Source organism: Epargyreus clarus, unplaced genomic scaffold, assembly GCF_041222505.1.
Source record: "Epargyreus clarus isolate Ecla_fem2 unplaced genomic scaffold, WU_Ecla_fem_2.2 ptg000021l, whole genome shotgun sequence".
Lineage (NCBI taxonomy): Eukaryota > Metazoa > Arthropoda > Insecta > Lepidoptera > Hesperiidae > Epargyreus > Epargyreus clarus.
In genome coordinates, this window is record NW_027332228.1 from 16,506,609 (window position 1) to 16,528,482 (window position 21,874).

Here is a 21,874-nt window from a genome sequence, read left to right on the forward strand (position 1 = left end):
CGAAGCATTTTATGTATAATATTCATGCCGTTTCTAAATACATTTCTACTACAATTTTACGTGGTTTATATTAATCAGAATTGAACCCGTGACCTTGCTATGCGTGCTCTATTTAGCTATCAGAATCACATATCAAACCTGCTTAGTAAAAAAGAAAATAAAATGTATCGAGCGTGATGTCACCGTCGCTAGGCAACGCGCTCACAACAGCTGCTGAAAACAAGAACGGCTCGCTTTCGAGTCAGTTTTTACAAGAACAATGGTTCGTCTCTTGTTCCGATTTTTCGAACCGCAATCAGGGGAGATCTTAGTCGCCGGACAGAATATTAAAGATCTAGATTTAATTAGTTTGAGGAAAGCCATAGCAATAGTTCCACAGGTAAGTAACAATTTTTTTTTTCTATAAAATTTGTTCTGCAATATTTATCTCGCAATGAAAGTTTTGTTGAAGTAGATTCACCCATTTTCAATGTTCGAAATGTATTAAAAATACCATTTTTTCATTTTCAATTTATTTGGATTTATTTTAAAAAATTTACTGCGTGTTGCAATAGTCTCGATTAAAAAATATTATTATTATATTTTTACAGGATTGCGTATTATTCCACGACACGATATTCCACAATTTACATTATGGTGATTTAAATAAATCTCCTGATGAAGTGTACGAGGCTAGCAAATTGGCGGAGCTCCACGAGTCTGTAGCCACATGGCCGAAGGTAATATTAATATTTGTCTTTATTGCATCTCTTTAAACTTTCAATAATTTATAAATTGATATAAATGTTAAAAAAGTAATTGAAATAGTTGTTGACGCGACTTCAGTGAAAGTGTGTTATTGTTTTTGTTTAGAAGTTAAAAGATTGTAAAATCGCTCATGGTTCAATTTCGTAAGCATCGAATGCCCTACTGGATTTTATTTGAATGGTGTGACAATTAATCATTTTAATAATGCTAACAAATAATGCTCGGAGATAACTACGAATATTAAAACGCTTATGGTATTGGTAAACTTGCCGTGCCTAATATATGTAGATAACATAGCAACATTGTTACACATAACTATGTGCAATAAATAATATTAAATTATACATGAATTACACATTATCTGAGTATCTAAAGTGAATTAATTGTCACAGGGCTACGAGACGCAAGTGGGCGAGCGAGGTTTGAAGCTGTCCGGAGGTGAGAAGCAGCGCGTGGCCATCGCGCGGGCGATACTGAAGGACACACCCATCATCGTGTTCGACGAGGCCACCTCTAGCCTCGACTCCTTGACTGAACATGTGAGTTACCTTTGCTGGTTATAGCTTTATATGTCCCACTCATAGATTAGTAAAGATTATTCACTTCTAACAAGAAAATGTACCCAGTTTTGAGAATTGAAATAGTTGCGTAAAAAAGTTTTGCCACGTCTCCGTGCTAAAATGTCCCTAAAATATGTGAAGTAATTATTTATTTATTATGTAAATTACGCAGTATTAGTTATTTATTAGTAAATTTCCTCTAAAAATGTTTTTATTTGTCAAGAATTCAAAAAAAGAATTTACTAATAAGCCGTTCTTGGCTTCATTCAATTTCAAAGCGGCGAAGTATCTTTACTAATATATGGTCCCACTATTAAAAAATATAGAGAACACTTTATTGGATGGATCACGTGTATTTGTTACTGACAACAAGTAGGACTTAATGTCTCATCGTTAGAGGTACCCATTTAATTTTCAATTGTGTTCGTTGTTTTAATTATTTACTTCGTCATAATTTTCATAAGTCGTGAGACTATTTATTTATTCGAAAAATAAAAAAAATCATGGTCCTTGAGTTAGTGCCGTTAAGAATAACAAAATTTAAAAACACATTATCAAAATACTATAAAAAAGCTATTTGACAAAATAGCATCTCTGGAATATGCTTCTCTTTCTTATTTCTTAATTTGCGTTTTGCCCACATTCCGATAATAATATACATTTTTAATATCGTTTCCAGGCAATCCTCCAAGCATTAAAAGCAGCTACGGAAGGCAGAACATCAATCTGCATCGCCCATAGACTATCTACTGTCGCCGATGCAGACGAGATCTTAGTATTAGAGCACGGATCTATCTCCGAGAGAGGAAAGCATGCTGACCTTGTCGCTAATCCCAACTCACTATACTCACGACTATGGGAGAAGCAGAATAAGGATGGGGTACCAAAGTTATAGAGTTGTAAAAGGAAATGGTTGCTGTTTGTGTGTTATGGATACAAATAACCACAGAGAGTAGTCGAGAATAAAATATAGCAAACATTCGGGTACAAAGAGTTAGATATTCGGTTGTAAAGACACTTTTACTCTATAATAATAATGGAAAGATATGAAAGTGTCTGTACGTCAAATAAACTCCAAAGTGTCAGATGAATATGATTAAATTATTTCTGTATATATATATATAATATATTTGTAGTGGATCCGACCAATATGACAAACACCGATAAATAATAGCAGAGTTGACACTTTTTACATAATCCCACTAGGAGTCCATCTATGTTGTAGGTACGGAAAATTCGTATTTAAATTATGATTTCATCCAGAATTTAAATTTTCATTTAAATTACGACCGTTAATATTGTAAGCAATCTATCCTGTTTTTCCTTCCAAAGATCAAATTTTGACAATGTCTAATAGATAAACATTGGATAGATTAATTATTAATAATGGACGTTATTGGACTCCATAATTATGAGTAATTGACTTCATATGAGACGACTATGTTAGTCCTCAGGAGCATCGGTGGGTAGACTTTATATAGGAACCCCGTTCTGTAGGGAGTTGATGAAATATGTCCATGTGAGGTTGGAACTACTTATCATAATGGTGGACTGCATGTTCGTTTGCTATTTCTTCTACAATCTTATAAAACACTACGATTTTACGTTGCTATATTATGGTTTAAAGTCAAGATTGCCAGGTGGCAGTAGTAAAAATATTCGAAGTGATAATACCACTATTAAATTGGTCATTTAAACATTGGTTGATTTATTAATATTGTTTTTATAATTTTGGAAATTTTAGTTTGTAATCAATCGGTAGCCCTAACTAAAAGTTTTTAGCACAATTTATTGTACTCGTTTGTTTTTTTTAATTTGCGAGTGACAGATAATGTGTTGATCACATTGATGTGCTTTTACAAATAATCGTTTATTTGTTATTATTTACTATTATTATGGTTATAATTTATAGTAAAATAATACTATTATTTTGCATTAAAAGTTTGTTGACTATGCTATTCCATCATATTTTAGCAAGCAATGATTAGAATGGTATATCAAAGACAATAATTATGCCTAAGTTGTTATTTAAGTGCATATTTTAAACCATTTCCAAAAAACGGATAATTATTTTTCTAATTTATATTTTGGAATCGTTACGTTTTTGTTTATTTGTTTCTATTTACATAATCAACAACTTTACATTTGAAAATGTAAGATCTTTACAAAATCTCGATAAATATCGAATAGTAAGAAAAGACTTACCGGATAAACGGACTCCGTTTAAAAATGTCCGAATAAAAAGTGTTACAATGACGAACCAGCTGTCAGTTGCCTGACCAACGGCAATCTTAATGCCGTTTTGTATAACACAATTATGAAAAAAAAAATACTGCAAAAGTAAAAAAAATGTAATTTATATAATTTAATCATGAGTCCACGCTCCTAATTGATTGGTAATAATAGATTTTGAATAAAAATGTTTTATTTCTTATATCTTATAACCGCAACGTTGACGTGATCCAATATTTTGACATCGTCTTTTGTTCGGATTGTCAAAATCTATGTGCATAAACAATGCCTTTTACATAAAGCCCTATTACCCATTAGCCCCAAGGATTACATAGGTATATTGGAAACATGGACACGCACAAAGAAGACAAACGCCTTGACGCAGAATAAAAATCTGAATTCATCGTTTAGATGTCTGCCATGTCCGGGATCGAATCCGAAACCTTTGGGTGTCAAACCTAACAAGAGATAATTAGCATTTCCACTAATTATTATGTACCAGAACGGCCTCTTGGATTAGGTTCCCAGCAGGCATATTAATTTATGACTGCTATTGACGATTTAGCTGATTTTCGGAAACTAGATTTGCACTTTTGGACGTTCGATGAAAAAACTGAACTGCGTGATTTCGATACCGAATCGCCGATGCTGAAAGTAGCATGTCTGCTGGGGCGGTTATAAATTTTTCCATCATAAAATGAATGTATGTAGTAAAAATATGTACTGGAGCATTTTTTAGGATTAAACTCCAATTGAAACAAATTAAGTGAAAAATTTAGCTGGGGATACTCATACATTTCATTACACTGGCCACTGCGGCCCGTTGATACAAATTTAAGAATATTTTTTTGTTCTCTTGTTCTAGAAATACATATTGTAAATTATGTTACAGAGTATCAGAAAATTACATTATATGTAAATACAATATATTGGTTCTATGTACAGTAAATGTAATTGTTAAATAAGTAAAGTATTTTGTTTTATACCTGTGTTATTATTTTCTCCGACCAAATACCCGTGTTAATATTCTGTAATGTAAATAAATAAAATTGACACTGTGTGTGTTATAATATAAATGTATACTAAACGTATGCATGAGAAAAATCTTAAAAAAAATACGTATTATCAAATAGTAAGAGATCTTATAGAAAATGTTTGGGTACCTATATTGGAAAAAGATACGAGTAAGTTACAGAGTTAGTGAGAGTTACTCCTTAAGTATTTTTTTTTAATTAGAGCAAAGAAATATTTCTTTAGTGTGCATTGAGATATAATTTTTGTGGAACAAATTTTTATAGTTTTCGAGGAACGATAGATGACATTATAGATAGGGAGTGACATTTTTTTAAATGTTGGTAAGTTACCACAACACTCATTTAAAAAAATCGCATTTTATCTTCGATCACTAGATCGAAGCATTTTATGTATAATATTCATGCCGTTTCTAAATACATTTCTACTACAATTTTACGTGGTTTATATTAATCAGAATTGAACCCGTGACCTTGCTATGCGTGCTCTATTTAGCTATCAGAATCACATATCAAACCTGCTTAGTAAAAAAGAAAATAAAATGTATCGAGCGTGATGTCACCGTCGCTAGGCAACGCGCTCACAACAGCTGCTGAAAACAAGAACGGCTCGCTTTCGAGTCAGTTTTTACAAGAATTTTGTACGAATTATGAGTTTTTATTTGTGAAAAGCATGTCAGTGTTGAGTCTTATCCCGGAAGATAAACGTAAGGACCAAAGGTTAGTTGCATTTCTTTGTTTTGAAGTTAATGTTACGTAAATGAAAACGTAAAATTATTTTTGATACAATTTTTATTTGCCTGACTCATGACAGATTCTTAATGATCGGACTGTAGTTATACCACATATCCGTATTTGCTCTAATAGTGATCTTAAGCACGGCTTTTTCGAGTTGAGTTATGGTAAAACAATTAGTTATACCTACCAATACCTTAAGGATTGTTTAAAGATGTCCACGCACATTGGTCACCCAGCTTTGGTAATTAGGCACTGCTTGTTACACTCTTAAAAGCCGTTACTCTTAAAAGCGTTTGTTGTTAAAGCCGCCGTTCTTACTAAATTCTTAGTGGTGGTATCGTATACAGTGCATACTTTCTACGTCAATTTCCTAAAATCTCCAGGAATTCTCTCGAAAGCGTCTACAGCAGCAACTCCCGTCTCAATCTGCTGCACAAACGCAAGCGGCTGAATCCTTTAGCGGTCGACATGTCCAACCATTCCCTAGGACGTAATGGCGATAGATACGTCACACAGCGCGTGCTCTCAGCGAAGACCCACAGAGTAAAGCAGCTACAGAATCAACTGGCAGATGCCCACTATCATCTACAGGTAAGTCTACAGTATTTTTATGGGACCCCGTTATCCCATTATTGCCGTCTAGTAATGAATTTCATACGCCTCTGAGAACTTATGGAGAAAATTATGTAAACCATAACTACTCGTACCTACCTCAGATAATTTGATTCGATATGCTTGAGCACATAATTGTATATTTTTTATATTTTTCAGGAACTGAGCAACGAAAATAGAGTACTTCGAGCATTGCAGAAAAAGCAAGAAATTGCTTTACAACGGTATGTTCTAAAGCTTCGTATACACGCATACATAAAATATAAAATATATAGGGTAGGATAGTTAGTCGTTAGTGTCGTTACCATGTCATTTCGATCTTCGGTAGACCAAGTTGGATAGATTGATTATTAATGTGGCTTAAGTCATCTTGGACTTCTTTCTGGTAGTCTTTAGTATCTCTGACTGATATAAGGATGTTTCAGCTTGTAGAAAACAATATATTAATTTGTAGATAATTTTGTTAGCGGTATTTTTTCTCTAAAATAGATACCTATAGGTGCCTACTTTCGGGAAAATCGAAGAAAAACACGCTCGTCCCAGCTGTACGTAACTTTCAAGTTCGTCTGGTTCAAAGTCACCGTTAGATAGCAAACTTTGGAACGTTGCAGCGAAACTGCAAAGTTGTTTTAGAACTTACATAACTTAACGTGTAACTTGTCAGATGTTTGTCGAGTGTGGTAGGGAGCTTACTGCTAATATTGAGCAACGCTGTGCAAAGTTTCACGCTAGAACTCAAGTTCCATTACGCTAACAGGTTAGCTCAACATGTAAGGATGATGTTTAGTCTGTTAACTTAACCGTAAGAGTTTATTTAAAGCTAGCGTCGGGAATTTAGTTTGGAAACTCACTAAACGGTATTGGATGAAAGAGGTAAGTTAGCATAAGTTAAGTTGATCGAGTAGTAATAAGTTAGGGATAAATTTTAATAAACTGATAGAATTCCATATTAAGTAAGGTGTAATAAAATTACTAATTACTCGAATCCTTCGAGATTCGACACCGGATGTACCACCATCGCAACTATTTGTATTTTATGGCAGTTGTATATAATGGCTGGCGTTTTGGTTTGAAAGGTATGGTAAGGAAAAGTTGACGGCGTGAAATATTCCATCATAGTTACCAAGAGTGGCAGTCGACTTTTGAAATTTGTTGCCTCTGAACTCTGTCCTATTTATGGTTGAAATATTGGTTGAAAATATCTGTATAACAGTTTTTTTATATCAATTTCTGTTAAAAAAATTGTTGATCATTTGCTTTTTCAGATATGAGAATTCAAACGCGGAACTTCCCACAGTTCTGAATTCCCATAACGAGGAGATGAGGATTCAGCAACAGAAGTATAAACAATTGAAACAACAATTCAAGGAGGTCTCACAGAAATTGAAAGAACGTGATTTGCAGTACCAGCAATTAAAAGACGAACATCAGCATTTACTGGACTTGAGTAAGGATAGGTAGGTGTTGAATGTTTATTATCGATTAAGCAATACATACTTCAATATAAATTAATTGTCTATCCAATAAAAGTACATTTCCTAAGATAAAAGATATATCCATAGAAATCTAAGTGATTAAAATAATAGAATCCAAAACAGTTAGTGGGTAATGTTTACTAAAAATAATAAATAAGAGATTGCGAAGTTTTGTATTTAACAATAATTCATTTAAAAGTCGCATTGTTGGCATTTTAAAAGCCAAAACATTTTACTTACTTCAAAGAGTGTGAAGTTAAGTAAGATATATGAAACTTTCTTTTACAGAAATCTTCTAGAAAGAGAAAAACTCCAAAGCCAAGTATCAGATCTGACGGTTAAAGTTCAACAACAGAACGAAACGATCAGCATGCTTCAGCGTCGTATTGTGCTCGAAGCGAAGAATTTCAAACATCAGCTGCAGAATGAGATTAATAAACACAAAGACACGAGACATGACTTGGATCTGGCGATCACTAATGCGGATAAGCTGTCTACTATTATTGAGGTTAGTTATAAGAGTAATAATTATAAGGAAATATCTTATTAATACTGGTTACTGGTAGCAAAGTTAGTAAGTCCGTTAGAAATAGTAAGAGGTATTATAACAGCTATACAGACATAAAACCTAACTTTGATGAAAATTTCAAAAAAGACTTTAGTTAGATTTTGAATGATTAAAGTTAATCATTTGAATTTAAACACATAAAAAATATACTTATATTCTTTTAGATGAAAGAAAAGATGCTCAGTACGGCAGCCAGTCGAAACCTGAAGTCGCCTACGAAAACTATGTCCAACACGAATTTGACTCGACCTTTCAGCAAAACAAGTAAAGAAATGAATGTTCGTGTCAATGAAGAACGGGTTAATGTAGGTTCTGTTTTGTACTATTCAAATCAATGAATAACATGCTTAAAATTGTATTAAATGGTTACTGGATATTTACAAAATTGTATTTATATAAGTATATATTCTGCTTGCAGCATGTACAAATGGATCAGAATATTTTAGCGAAGCTTTGCGAGAGTTCGCGTAATCTAAGCAGTGCCTTATCGCATGATGAAGATACTAGCTCTTCCACTGAACCGCGCTCACGCTATGTAAGAAGCCGCACAAATTCCTCTAGCACCAGGTCAACACCAAATCCAACACGAAAGAGTTCTAAAAGTTCTGACGAAATTATAGAACTTGCTAAGACGGTTCAAGATGGAATGGCTGACTTAGCGATCGTTGACGATGAAATAGACTTTAAAAATGCATCCCCTGATGAGGTTCAAAAGAAAATAGAGGTTTTAAAAGCTGATTTACTGAACAAGATTAAAAATAACGAGGAACCCTCTTCACGGAGGCCCAGTGCTTTGAGAAGACTATCGACGGAAGTGTCGATTGAAGAGCAGATAGAAATTACAGAAATAGAAAGACCCAAATCTAGAGGCAGGGGAAGAAATTCAAACGTTTCTTTCTACGATGATACTTCAACTCAAGAGTCGAGTCCTATTAATGGTTACACTACTAGCGACGATGACAAAGTCAAACTCAAACGTGAAAATACTGTTATAGAGAGAAAATTATCCGGAAAACCTATTGATAAATATTGTAAAGATATCATCGTTGACATTGAAAGGAGTAGCAAAGTTATAGACGGGCATGTGAAACAGTTCAGTCAGTCTAAATTTGACGGAGACAAATTAGTTCAGCAACTACAATCTGTGGATAAATTAAACGAACTTCTGAATACTAAAGGCGATATACCTACAGCGGCTTTGACTGAGCTGAACAATAATTTCAAGATGCTAACCGATCAGGTATTTACAGAACCTACGCCGATAGCGAGGAAGCGTTCAGTGTCAGGAAGAAGGAACTCGCGCGTTGAATCACGAAGTGATTTACTAGGAGATTCTAATATGAGCAATCAGGACATGCTAGATGATTTGCTTGGGAAAAAATGATATACGGCTCTCTACTGATCGGAGTGCAGCCGATCAGAAAGTCCTTGATGCAAAAATAGAGTAATAATGGAGAATTTATTGTTGATGGACATTATTTGTCTTACAGTTTTAGAGCTAGAGGATTTGTAGAATAGATATTTCCATGCTGACAAGGTTGACTATTGACAATACTATAGTAGAATAAAATTTAGAAGTAATCATGACCAAAGATAGTTTTCTCTGTTTGAGAAATAGAATAACAATACAACATTTTTACACATTTCTAGATAGTGATGAATACAATATGAATAATTAGATGTATACAGATATAAAAATACTAACTTAACTATTTATTAACTATAAATCATCATGTTTATCGTAAATCACACTTTTCATTAGTGTTTTCAATTTAAATTTTGATTCGCTTGCATCAAAGTACTCGAGAGGAGCAATGAAAATCAGATGTTTTCCATTAGCGGATGAGTTATGACTTTAAAATAGATTATTTTTTGTACACTCTGTGTTGATTTGAACGATCGTTTTTACGACCGCGAGTAAGGTCAGTGACGGACGAAACTGGTGACTACGATGAAATAGAAATTGTGTTTATGCGTGTTTATTATTTGTGTTTTTGTAAACTATTTTGTAAAACCGATTAATATTTAGTGGCAGATTTACCTGTACATACAGACAGGGCGGCAGATTTTCAGGTCGGCAAATTTATTCTGAATAATTTGAGACTATTTTATCTCGACAATATTTTTTGGCTGATTACCGGCGGAAAACAGCATACTGACGGTAAACGTGTAAATCCATCATAGTTAATACTCATCCTCAGATTGGATTGGACTTGTCTCCCATTTTTAAAGTGAAAGAATTACTTGAGGTCACGTCACTGATACTACATCAATTTTTACTTCATAAAAGAAATCATTTTAAAGCCTATGTCTTCTCGTTTTCAGGCTGTAATAAGTTAGGTAGAGCCACGAATGATTCTATCACCTTTAGCTATGACGTGCATATGTCAAAGAAATATGTACTACTAGCAGAACCCGCGGCTTCGCCCGCGTAAAAAAATATGATATGACATACAAATAACTTTAATCGTAATTTGTACCTTTAACAAAATTAACGATAAAGTAGCATTAATATTTAATTAATAAAAGCTTTTTTTTTCGTCACTGTGTACCTAAAATGGTCAAGCTTTCTTCAGAAACATACACTAAAACTCTAATTAGTGGACTGTAATGAAACTTTCTTTAAAATATAAGTTTCATGTAGGATACAATAATTATTATTTACACTATTCTATAGGAACCGTCCATGTTATACGGGGCCTTACATACAGTGGTTCTTTCCAGGGTTGCTGGCTGGGCGGTTAGAGCTCCCATTCTTGCCGCCCGCAACTCCATAAGTCCCCGTTTAGTCTCGTACGACAGGCAGGGGATACTGTAGCCCTATTCTAGCCCAAAATTTTAATCCAAGGTCTATGTGTCTACCACATCCCCATCACTAATCCACGCATAACCACAAACATACCCCACGGCAGGACAAAATGTTGGCACGCAGTGTGTCCAAAGTAATTGCGATGTACCTAATCAGTATACCAAAATGTAGGCCGATTTGAATAAACTTACGCATTATCATATATTAATTTTTCACCCGTCCACGTAGACGTGTATTTGTCTGAATAGACGTTATCTGAAATTTCACGTTTCTAACTTCGAACCAAATAGATTCATACATATAACACTTCTTTTACCTCCTTAGTAGAATTTCAAAAACATTCCTATGTACATATGCATCAATAAAAACTTTATCAGCAAATTTCTGGAAGCTAATATTCAACACCAGCGGTCGGCAACCTGACACCCATGGGTGGTATATGGCCCGCGACTTTCACTTGTGGCCCACGGGTCTGCGCGTTACTAATAATTGGCCAAGTGCAAGTCAAACCCGCACCTGGAGGGTTCCGTACAACCAAAATTTTCATTTTTTTTTAATTTCTAGTATTTAATATTGCAGCAGCCATTAAATTACACACATTGTGAAAATTTGAACTGTCTACCTCTAACGGTTCAAAAGTTAGTTGGAAAAATATCGAATAGCAGTTTGTTGTATGGGGACCCCTTTTTGTTTTCAACTTTTTTTTATTTTTAGTATTTGTTGTTATAGCGGCCACCGTTATGCATCCTCTGTAAGAATTTCAAATATCTATCTATTACGGTTCCAGAGATAGAGCCCTGTGACACACGGACAGACGGACAGACAGCGAAGTCTTAGTAATAGGGTTACGTTTTTATCCTTTAGGTACGGAACCCTATAAAACTGCTGTTCTGCACTTCAGCACGCGCAATACACTCCCATGTCAAAAATATATGTTACGACGGCCCGTGGAATTTCGCCCTACACTAAACTTCTCTGCACTCTGTTCTTTTTCCAGACACGCCAAAGGAAGTAACTTCAATAACGGTTTTTAAAGAAACTTTCTTTTCTTATAGTACCCTAATGGGGTTGATTGTTGAATTGTTAAAAATGCTGAAACAGATGTGTAAACACAAAGGCATAATGCATACACCCTTTTATAGCCGTCTTAGGGGTTTATCTAAAAAAAACAGTGACTCAGATGCTTCATTGAGTCGAATGATATTTTTTCATAGTGGTTGCTTCCAAATTAACGGATTATAAAATAAAGTTCCAACCCCTATTTAACGACCTTAAGGGTTGATTTTCAAAAATAAAGGGTGAAATAGGTGTTCTATTATTTTCAATCAGAAAGTTGAATACCAATTTTTATAGACTGTGTTTCAAAATCGGCGGACTTCCCAACAAACTTTCAACCCCTATTTTACCCTCTTAAGGGTAGATTTTCCATAAATGGTGAAATAGGCATTTAATTATTTTCTATCGAAAACACAAATACCGATTTTCATACAGTTTACATCAAAACTTGAGGACTTTCATACAAACTTACAACCCTTATTTAACCCATATAAGGGTTGATTTTCCAAAAACGGTAGAATAAAAGTTCCACTATATCTAATCAGTAAGGCAATGACTAACTTTCGTAGTGCTGGCTTTCGAATTGGCAAATTTTAAAATAAGCTGTCAACCCCTATTTTACCAATTTAAGGGTTGATTTTCCAAAAACAATGAAATAGGTGTTTAATTATTTGTAATCGAAAACCCATATACCGATTTTCATAGAGTTTACATAAAAACTGGGGTAATTCCGTACAAACTTACAACCCGTATTTAACCCACATAGGGGTTGATTTTCCAAAAACGGTAGAACTAAAGTTCTATTATATCTGACCAGTAAAGCAATGGCTAACTTTCATAGTGCTGGCTTTCAAAATGGCAAAATTTAAAAAAAGCTGTCAACCCCTATTTAACTACCTTTAGGGTTGATTTTGGAAAAACCCTTAGATTAGATTTTTATTACTTTAAATTAGAAAGCTTAATACCAATTTTCATCCAGTTTGCTTTAAAACTGACGGACTTTCATACTAACTTTCAACCCCCATGTAACCCCCTTAACGGTGGAATATCAGAAAATCCGTTCTTAGTGCGCATCTACATCATAAAATGAAGCTATATTTCAAATTTCATGATTCTAGCTTTAGTAGTTTAGTCAAAACCTTGATTAATACGTTTTGAACGTGAGTATCTTTTCGCTTTTATATATATAGATGATGACGGATATCAAAGGCCTATATGATGGATACCTTCGACGATTTTAATAGCGATCATAATGGAATACTTAATTCCGATTAAACCGATTTGCTGCCGATTGACGGAGAAAGGCAGTAAAGACAAATTTGCGGTTATACCCGTGTCTCGAATACAATACCGCGATTTGCCGCAGCTTTGCCTTTCATCCAATAAATATGATGGAATTACTACTTTGCCCTGATTGAGGCTATAAGACCATTGCGGGAAATTTGGGGTTGCGGTAACGTGGGGATAATGGGGATCTCTTATTACTTTATTTAAATGATAGTCATTTTTATTTATTTTAGATGTTTTTTAATTAGGTATATTACAATTGTCTTTCGTGTTTATTAGATTTTTAACATGTGACCAATGTATGACGCTATGATGTAATGTTGCTACTAGAATAACTTGTTTATAAAATATTAGTATTATGTGTGTGTGTTCGGAGTGTGTTTGGTGTGATTGTCGAGCTCTTTATAAATTGTTACGAAATATCTACCTGTAAACCAAATCGAATTAAAAGTATATTTTGGGAACGTTATTTTTATTTATTAGATTTATATCGATAATTATTTTTGATTTCTAAATGTTCACAAAATTAAAATGGTTAAAATTAAATTAAAATAATTAATTGTTCAAAATTTTCAAAATAGAGTTGTCTAATTTAACAAGTTTTAATTTTTGTTATGTTTTAATAATTAAAGCCTTGTCTCCTCTAAAAATGTCTCAAGAACTAAAATGGATTATGGCCCAAAACACAATTTGCTATTTAAATGGTAAAACTTAAATATAAGTGACGTGCTATCCACTTCCCGTGATTAATCAAAGTATTGGATACATTTTGCCTACCTACTTAACTACTGCCTACTAAATATTATCAAGTTATGATCTTTGGCGAAACATAAGATAGATTGATTATTATTAATGAGCGTTAGTTAGATACATACCTACCTACTCGAGATTCGAATTCGCATTCTCGAATATTTACATTTTTTTATATATACGTAACAAACAGCACTAAAAATTACATAATGACTTTTTATATACATATATTTAGGCAGTGGAAAAATTAGACATAACAGTCCAGAGAAATGTATGATCACTACAAAGTCGAAAACATCAATTCTAAACAAACACGGTTTATTTTTGGGCCTATTGCGGCTTTGAACGCTATAGAATGTAATGTCTGATCTTATAGTGTTTACACGAAGCTACAGTTTACTAGCTCCGATAACCATAAATTCATTATACGTTTTGTATGTCTATTTTTCGTGAAAACAATGACATAACACTGGTAACATAGCGGTTTGAAACACTGTTCTTACATTGAAAGTTTGCGGTTCGAATTCCGTGCAGGCTAGTTTTTGAAATATACGTCTTAAAAATGAATCATCTCTTGTGTTAACGGTCACCGAAACTTTATGAGGCAATCTATAGGTATACTTTAGAAATCCGTAAAAAAAGTTTTCAAACGCTCTACCAAACATTTTTCCACAAATTTTATTATAATGTTTTATGTAAGGAGTTTCAATTCCAACGCACTATCTAGTTCTTAATAGCCTAGTTGCTTCCTAGAAATTCTGTCATATATACCATAGAATAAATAACAGTAGTACGTACATTACATCAAAGCTCCGTCAAAATCTGTTCAGCATTATATTCACCAGGATTAGTTCGTGACAGATAGACAGTTTGTTTGGTATTGTAAAACATGATTATGAGTGACGCTCTTATGACGTTATCTACACACGTAAAGACGGATACACAAACACCCATCAATTGTCTGACCAGGGATCGAACGCTGAAGTATCTGTGTGAACCTACAACGTTTCAGATAGAAATGTATTCACCTTCGAAATTGTGTAATTTTTGACGTTGAAAGAGATTCCAGCTTTCCATCTATCCAGTCATCATAATTCTTCATCATCACCCCGTTACTGTCCTACTGCCATGCTCAGGTCTCAGAATGAGTTGTAAACCATAATATTCTACCACATTGGCCACGTGCGATTTGGTAAATTTGACAAATCTTTGAGAACTTTTTTAAAAGAACTTTCGTCCATGTTTCTTCACGATGTTTTCCGTCACCGTTTGTAATAAGAAGATCTGAGTTGCACTTGGATTTGAACCTCAAAACCCTCAACTGAGAGGAAAGTTTCAACCACTAGGCTATCATAACTCGGACCTCATACTTAATGAATTGCTAATACGTTGCTGTATAACAATTTCTTTTATTAATGTATAGGTCATCCACCAGAATATTCATAATTTTGAAAATACACAGTTACTTAACAATTTTGAGTTCTGTATAAATACGAGTATAAAACCACTTCTCTCGAATCATTCGCTAACAGCACGCGGTGCATTAAAAGCCATTCTGTTTATAGCGAGCCGTCCAATTCGCTGGTTATCGAGTATGAACCGTGATTTAATAACCATCTTCTTACCACTAACCAGATGTATAGTAGGCGGCTATCTGTAAATATGTTTCAAATTGATACGTTAACACATTTGGAATAATTTACACGAAGATATTGCTCTCTATATGAAATTAAATATGTTTATTTTGTAGACACCTACAGGGGCACGTACAAAGTTTTTACGTTCGGTACGAGTATATTATTTTTAATATTACTACCGGATCGCAACACGACTTCCTGAAGATCCGATAAGAAATTTTGCGGGTTTGTTTTTTTGTTCATTATTATCCTTATTTTTTGAATACTAACACCAATTTTAAAATTAACTTAAACTTATAAATCCATATAAACGTGTATCTTTGTTGACAAGTGTTAGAACACATATGGTTCTAAGCAATTCTTGTGTTTCAGTTGGAGGGTGGGGATGTAGACTGGTTTTCATAATATAAGACTTCCTATGTCTGTAATATGTAATTATTATTATTAATCGACGAATGCCATTCAGGTATTATAATTCAATTAGTAACAAATTTTAATTTATGTGTTATATAATTTTGTTGATTTTTTGCAAACCTCATACAGGTAGAACACACAGGACTGTAATATGTAGGTACATAATACCTGTGTACTGTGTTCTAGCAAATAAATAATTTGAATTGGAATTTGAATTCGTCCTTAGGAATGAACACATTTGGGATCGGCTTCTGGAAGAACTTATCGTAAGAGTGTTAACTAAACATAGATTTTAGTTAAGCTAACGCTTGTTAATAGTAATAGTAGGTAGGAGGTAGTTAATAGTAGGTACTATATGTAAGAAGTAGTTTACCTACTTTGTATTATAAACGCGTTTCTCTTTAAAACAGCTCTCCTCATTTATGTAACATTTTTCAATTTTTATCCACTAACTGGATATGTCTGTGTAAAATAGTAGCGTATGTCAGGCTCTATAAAGATTAAATACCCTATAAATCTTCGCATGAAAGGACCAAAAGCGGGTCAGTTGTTACTGATATTTGACCGTCATTCTTGTAAATTGATCACAGTTCTTATAAATGTTCTTGTGGAGATAACTTGCGACTTAAAATAAGAAAACTTTTATGACAAATTACTAATCTGGGTTATGTTATGTTAGTGGTGGCCGACCTCAGATAGCAATTTAATTTTATCTGGGGTTGATTATAAATGTTCTTCAGCACTAGTAGCCACTTACCATCAGAGGGGCTGCATGCTGATTTGCTACTACAGAAAAAAAGAAGTCATTTGGAAATTTCAGGTAGGTTAGAGTCCTTAGGTACAGAATTTTTTCACAGGAATTTTCTGTGCACTAATTCTATTATTTGACAATTGGCTCACACTTGATTCTTCCGCGTCACACACTAACGACAGCTGTAAAACCTTGTTTGCGGATCGTAAATAGGGTTACCAATTTTGAATATTTCTGGAAAATTTAATTACTCAAAAAATATTAGTAGGTATCAATCAAATTAAATTCGTATTACGAACTTTCAATGAAGTTAGTAAAATAAAACATTGATCAAAAGTTTTTGGTTTTTGGTTAAATCCACCATTCAAACCATTTTTAGTTTAATCTCTAAAATTTTATTCTGTCAATGTCTATCATGTTTTTGTGAAATAGCTGATATGTGAACCGGAGTAAGCAGTGCCGGAACTTTAACGGAACTTAAACCGTAACGAACGGAGCTACGCATTTGACAACGTAACCGTACTGAGGATTACGATGCTTCAAACGAAATTACGGACTTCGAAATTTCCAAGGAAAAAAAATGGAACTTCAAAAGATTCTACAGTTCGCGAAACTTCGAAGGCAATCACAGTGTTCGAAATTTAGGACGAAATTACGGATTTCGAAACTTTGGATGGAACTCTGGCAATACAACCGGACATCGGTGGCAACCCTAACCGTAACGGTCCAGGGTTTACGGTCAGCGCAGTAATTCGCTCGTCATTGTGTACGCCCAGTGATTTATTAACCATCTTTTCGGCACTTACACAGCGGATGTATAGGATTTTTGCGAGCGCATTTCCAATGGATAAGTTTCGCACTTTTAGAATTTTATGGTTATTCGCGATACAGGCACCTCGCGAAAAATGATTGTAATAAATATGAAAAAACGTTGGCCACTACTGGAATTAATATAAAAACCTTGTAAAAGTTTGTGTAGTATGATGTTAAAAATAGCCGAACCGATTATGTCGTAATTTTAGGCACAGGTAAACTAATTTATGAGGCGTGACAAAAATAGTTAATTCAGGCAGAATAAATTCGTTATTATTGGAATTAAGATAGTTTCAATCACAACTTCGGTGAATTCAAGCTTTATACCAGTGAATAAATTTAAAGTTCACTTTGACGTTAGTCTATTTTGTTCGTCGGATTTTGTTCCTAACGAAGTAGTAAGGCTTTACGTAAATCTTTACGTTTCTAGGAATTCGCACTTTCAGTCCTCAGGATTCGTATTTTATCTATTTACCTACGATAAATCGAAATTTGACAATGTATGGCAGGTAAAACATTGGATAGATTGGTTATTAATAACGGGCATTACACATATTCATAGGCAGCAGTTATCATGTTTAGGTTGCTTGCTCCTTTGCAATTATATACGAAGTTAACTTTGGCACTTTACGAAGAATAGTGCAAAATGCAAGTTAATTACAAAATCTTGGTGCACCCGGCGTGACCAGTTGCCAAATTCGCGTGGGATCTCTAAAGACTCGCAAAAACAGCTGTAATTACTGAAGCACTTTATTAGCGTTGACTTGCTATTGCTAGCTGTAAACTAGCCAAGCGTATTCAATTAGACAAATAGATCTGTTACAGTTGGACTTTTATTTTTCATAATATTAGTAGCAGACGAGCATGCAGTATAACTTGATGGTAAGTGCCTGTCACTGCCCATGGACATCTGTAATCAACCCTAGACAATATCAGGGTACTACCAGAGGTTGACCACAGATGCGCCGCTACCCAGGAGGTCTAAGCTAGAATGCGTCGAAAAATTATGTCTCCCTTACTGTTATTAGGCAGAAATAGCGGTGATGAAGCCGTAGCCGAACCACTGAGAGTTTTTCGGTAAAAGAAACCTTTTTTCTATTGATTTAATTGTTCTTCATCAAATCACATTAACAGCAATTACCGCGATATAAAAAGACTTGCTATGGATAAGCACACGAACAATTAGACCCAGAAGAATTATAATTCACATTGATGTTTTGCTCTTACCACTACTGTTCAATAGAATTGAAGTAATACCATGACCTAGATACGTTGCTACCCCTGAGCACAATTAGAATCATAATTTAAATATCTTTACTTTATTTATGCAATCATCTAAATAAAAATATCGTTGATGTTCTTAATGATTTGGTATGATATGAGGAAACTAGTTCAACAACTATCAGATCGAAATAGGTCAGGAATCGAACTTAAAGTTGATCACAACACGTTGTGCCCCTAAGGACCAAGTTTGAATGCTTCGTATAAGTTCATATGTTCCTTGCCACTCTCGAAAGAGATATAGTTAAGCTAAGTGTGTTAAACGTCTAACTATATCCATCTAATTGGAACACGTCCTTCCTGTCTGATAGTTTTCCCTCTTATCTTGATCTCTCATTAGCAAGAGAAAACAGTTGATTTGCGGAGATCAGTCTGCAAAATGAATGAAACTGGATAACTGACGTCATCGTCACCTGTTAGAGTAAGAGATAGCATTAATTTATAATACACACTTAACTTTGTAAACCAGTCATTTAACTTTGTCAGAAGGCTTATGGTTAATTTGTAAACATCTAACAAGGGTTTGCAACTACGAGTAAGTACTTTGTACCGTGTACAAATTTGTTTTAGAGTAACATGATGGATTATGCTACAAGTCCCAATTGTGTCGAGAAAACTATTTTAAAGAGTGGGACATAGAAGGGCCCTTTAAACATCGTTTGATTCGATACTTCGTTTCATTGAACCCTTTTATCAAAATTAGCGAGACGCCTAAAATGTGATAGACAGGCACTCCAATCGCGCGAACTCATATGTAAATGGAAATTTATTTCTGAATTCAGTTTCTATAGATTAAAATCTAGCGGATATATCAGTTGATATTGTAAAGACTCAGCGGGGCAAGTGGCGTAATGAATGAAGCTTCGATATGAAAACGTAAATGAATTGCGTCTAAGGCCTTTTCGCAATGAAGATTCGAATAATTGTCGTCAGTACCTATATTTTTATGGCATTAACATCTACTGTGATGAATACGAATCTTAAAATTCGTCAAGGCACTGTAAACTATGGAATTTACTTAATACATTCGATTCATGCTAAAATTGAAAATTTTCCCGTCCTTCTAGTCTCAGTCCGGTAATATTCGCTTTTGAAAGTTGTCTTTTCTATAACTTGTTAGTATTATCCGAATAAATGATGACACAGTTTGCAGATAGTTTTTCATCAGAGGTCATGAGATAATTTTAGACGATTAATTATTTCCGTACTTCTAAATTAATAATGTTTTATGTGACTAATTATGACCGTGGATTAATTACCGTTTCATTTCGCTCAACATATTTTAGACTTTACGATTTAATGAATTGTTTGCTTAGTCGCAAATGCGAAAATGCCTTCGTTGTTCGACCGATTCACTGGTTTATCTTTCCAAAATGAAGCTTTTAATGTAAAGCGAAGGTTTAGTAATTACTTATTTTATTCAAATATTTTAAAATGTTACTAAATGTTTTTATAAAAATTGTTACCAGAGCGCGCGTATGTTGTATACATAAAAGCGCGCATGTCTGTGTGTGCGTGCAGTCATGTGTGCTTGACTGCATGTTTGCACGTGTATGTGTAAGTTTGTGCCTTTCTTTTTGTTATATCAATAATTTTGTAGAACGTATCCGAGCTTTACTTCTACACATTTTCATCTATTAAATTCAAGGTAGCTCATTTGTAACCCCTAGACTAGCTCTGGCTTCCGGATCTCAGTTCTCAGCTAGAAGTGCTCCTTCATTACGTATTCCAATCACACCTTGAAATTCGCTGACCAAGCAATTGTGGAGCAGATTTCAACCTTGTCACTTGCAGAATATTAGGTTTCTTCGTTTTGTTGTAATACTATAGGTACAATATTGAAGGTGGTAGAACCATTTGTGGTTCGACTCCGGCGGCACCACCGCCACACCTATTTCTATCTAATAACTGCAGTGTTAGGTGCTGCTGTGTTCCGGTTTGAAGGGTGTGGTAAGGGAGAAAGACTTTTCCGAGGCATTCCAGCTTAGTCCTCAGGGGTAGCGGCGCATCTGTGGCCGACCTCAGGTAGGAATATCTAATCCTATCTGGGGTTTATTACAGATGTCCATGGGCGGCAGTATCCACTTACCATCAGGTGGACTGCATGCTCGTCTGCTACTCTAATATTATAAAAAAAAAAACAAATTGCAAAAATCTTTGACCAAATACGTGTTTAAATAAAACAAATTTATTATAAAAATAAAAATCCCCATTGCTTAAAAAGTTTTAACTGGAAAGGGAAATCAAGCATTACAATAACGACAAATTAATAAATTAAAATAGAAATTAACCATTATGAGGTGCTGCAGATGGTGTCAAATGTACGTATGCAAAAAAAGACTACTTTTTGTCATTGTTGTTTGGTGAAAATACAAGTAAAATATTTTATTTGCGTTAGTTAAGTGTGTATCCACCGTGAAACAATTAATCTTGTACAGAGCGGATGTTGCGTAGTGCATTAATCCTTAATTAAACCCCGACTAATCTTCTAATTCCTACGAAATCTTGTTCAATTTGTATTTAATTGATTTATTATATTTAATTTCGTTTAGCTTTAATAATATCTTAATAAATTAGACGCATAACTATGTTCGTGTTGAAGACAAAACACATTTTTAATAATTAGAAGGACCGTGCTTGAAGACTAAATTGCAACATTTTCTTTATAATTTCAACCATGTAGAATAAAGTAATTTGAAATCTTTATAAGATAAAAGACGAGTGCTGCTAGAAACAAATTACGAGCTTTCTTAACTAGTAGGTATAATAATAAAATCCCGTGTACTCGGTATCTGTTGTTTGACTCCGATGAAACCATTAACGGTAATAGAATGGTCCTACGAACCAGATTTGATCCGGTGGATATACTCCATAACTATAAATCCTTTCAAAAGTAATTCTGTGGTTAAAGAAAGTATTTCGGACGATTGTCCATTATTAGAGAAAACGTATTGGAAATTCTTTATATTATGATTTTACGTACCTATAGAGGATGACACTGGGCGGATAATATCATCTGGTAAAAAAAATATTAGGCATGTTATTCACTTACATAATGTAACATATTAATAACTACTTGTATTCTTAATGAATATGACAGATTAAATTATTAT

At 34.2% G+C, this 21,874-nt stretch overlaps 2 protein-coding genes across 2 annotated transcripts; both read left to right on the plus strand.

Moving 5' to 3' along the window:
• Window positions 1-259: 259 nt before the first annotated feature.
• Window positions 260-3,994, plus strand: LOC140750759 (iron-sulfur clusters transporter ABCB7, mitochondrial-like). The gene is made up of 4 exons (XM_073084466.1): window positions 260-379; window positions 591-719; window positions 1,140-1,286; window positions 1,987-3,994. Exons 1-4 carry the CDS (start codon window positions 260-262, stop codon window positions 2,200-2,202), a joined length of 612 nt encoding a protein of 203 aa, XP_072940567.1. The 3' UTR covers window positions 2,203-3,994.
• Window positions 3,995-5,113: 1,119 nt separating this feature from the next.
• LOC140751052 (uncharacterized) lies at window positions 5,114-10,209 on the plus strand. The gene is made up of 7 exons (XM_073084873.1): window positions 5,114-5,290; window positions 5,692-5,899; window positions 6,080-6,144; window positions 7,186-7,377; window positions 7,684-7,903; window positions 8,128-8,268; window positions 8,382-10,209. Exons 1-7 carry the CDS (start codon window positions 5,127-5,129, stop codon window positions 9,345-9,347), a joined length of 1,956 nt encoding a protein of 651 aa, XP_072940974.1. The 5' UTR covers window positions 5,114-5,126; the 3' UTR covers window positions 9,348-10,209.
• The last annotated feature ends 11,665 nt before the right edge of the window (window positions 10,210-21,874 follow it).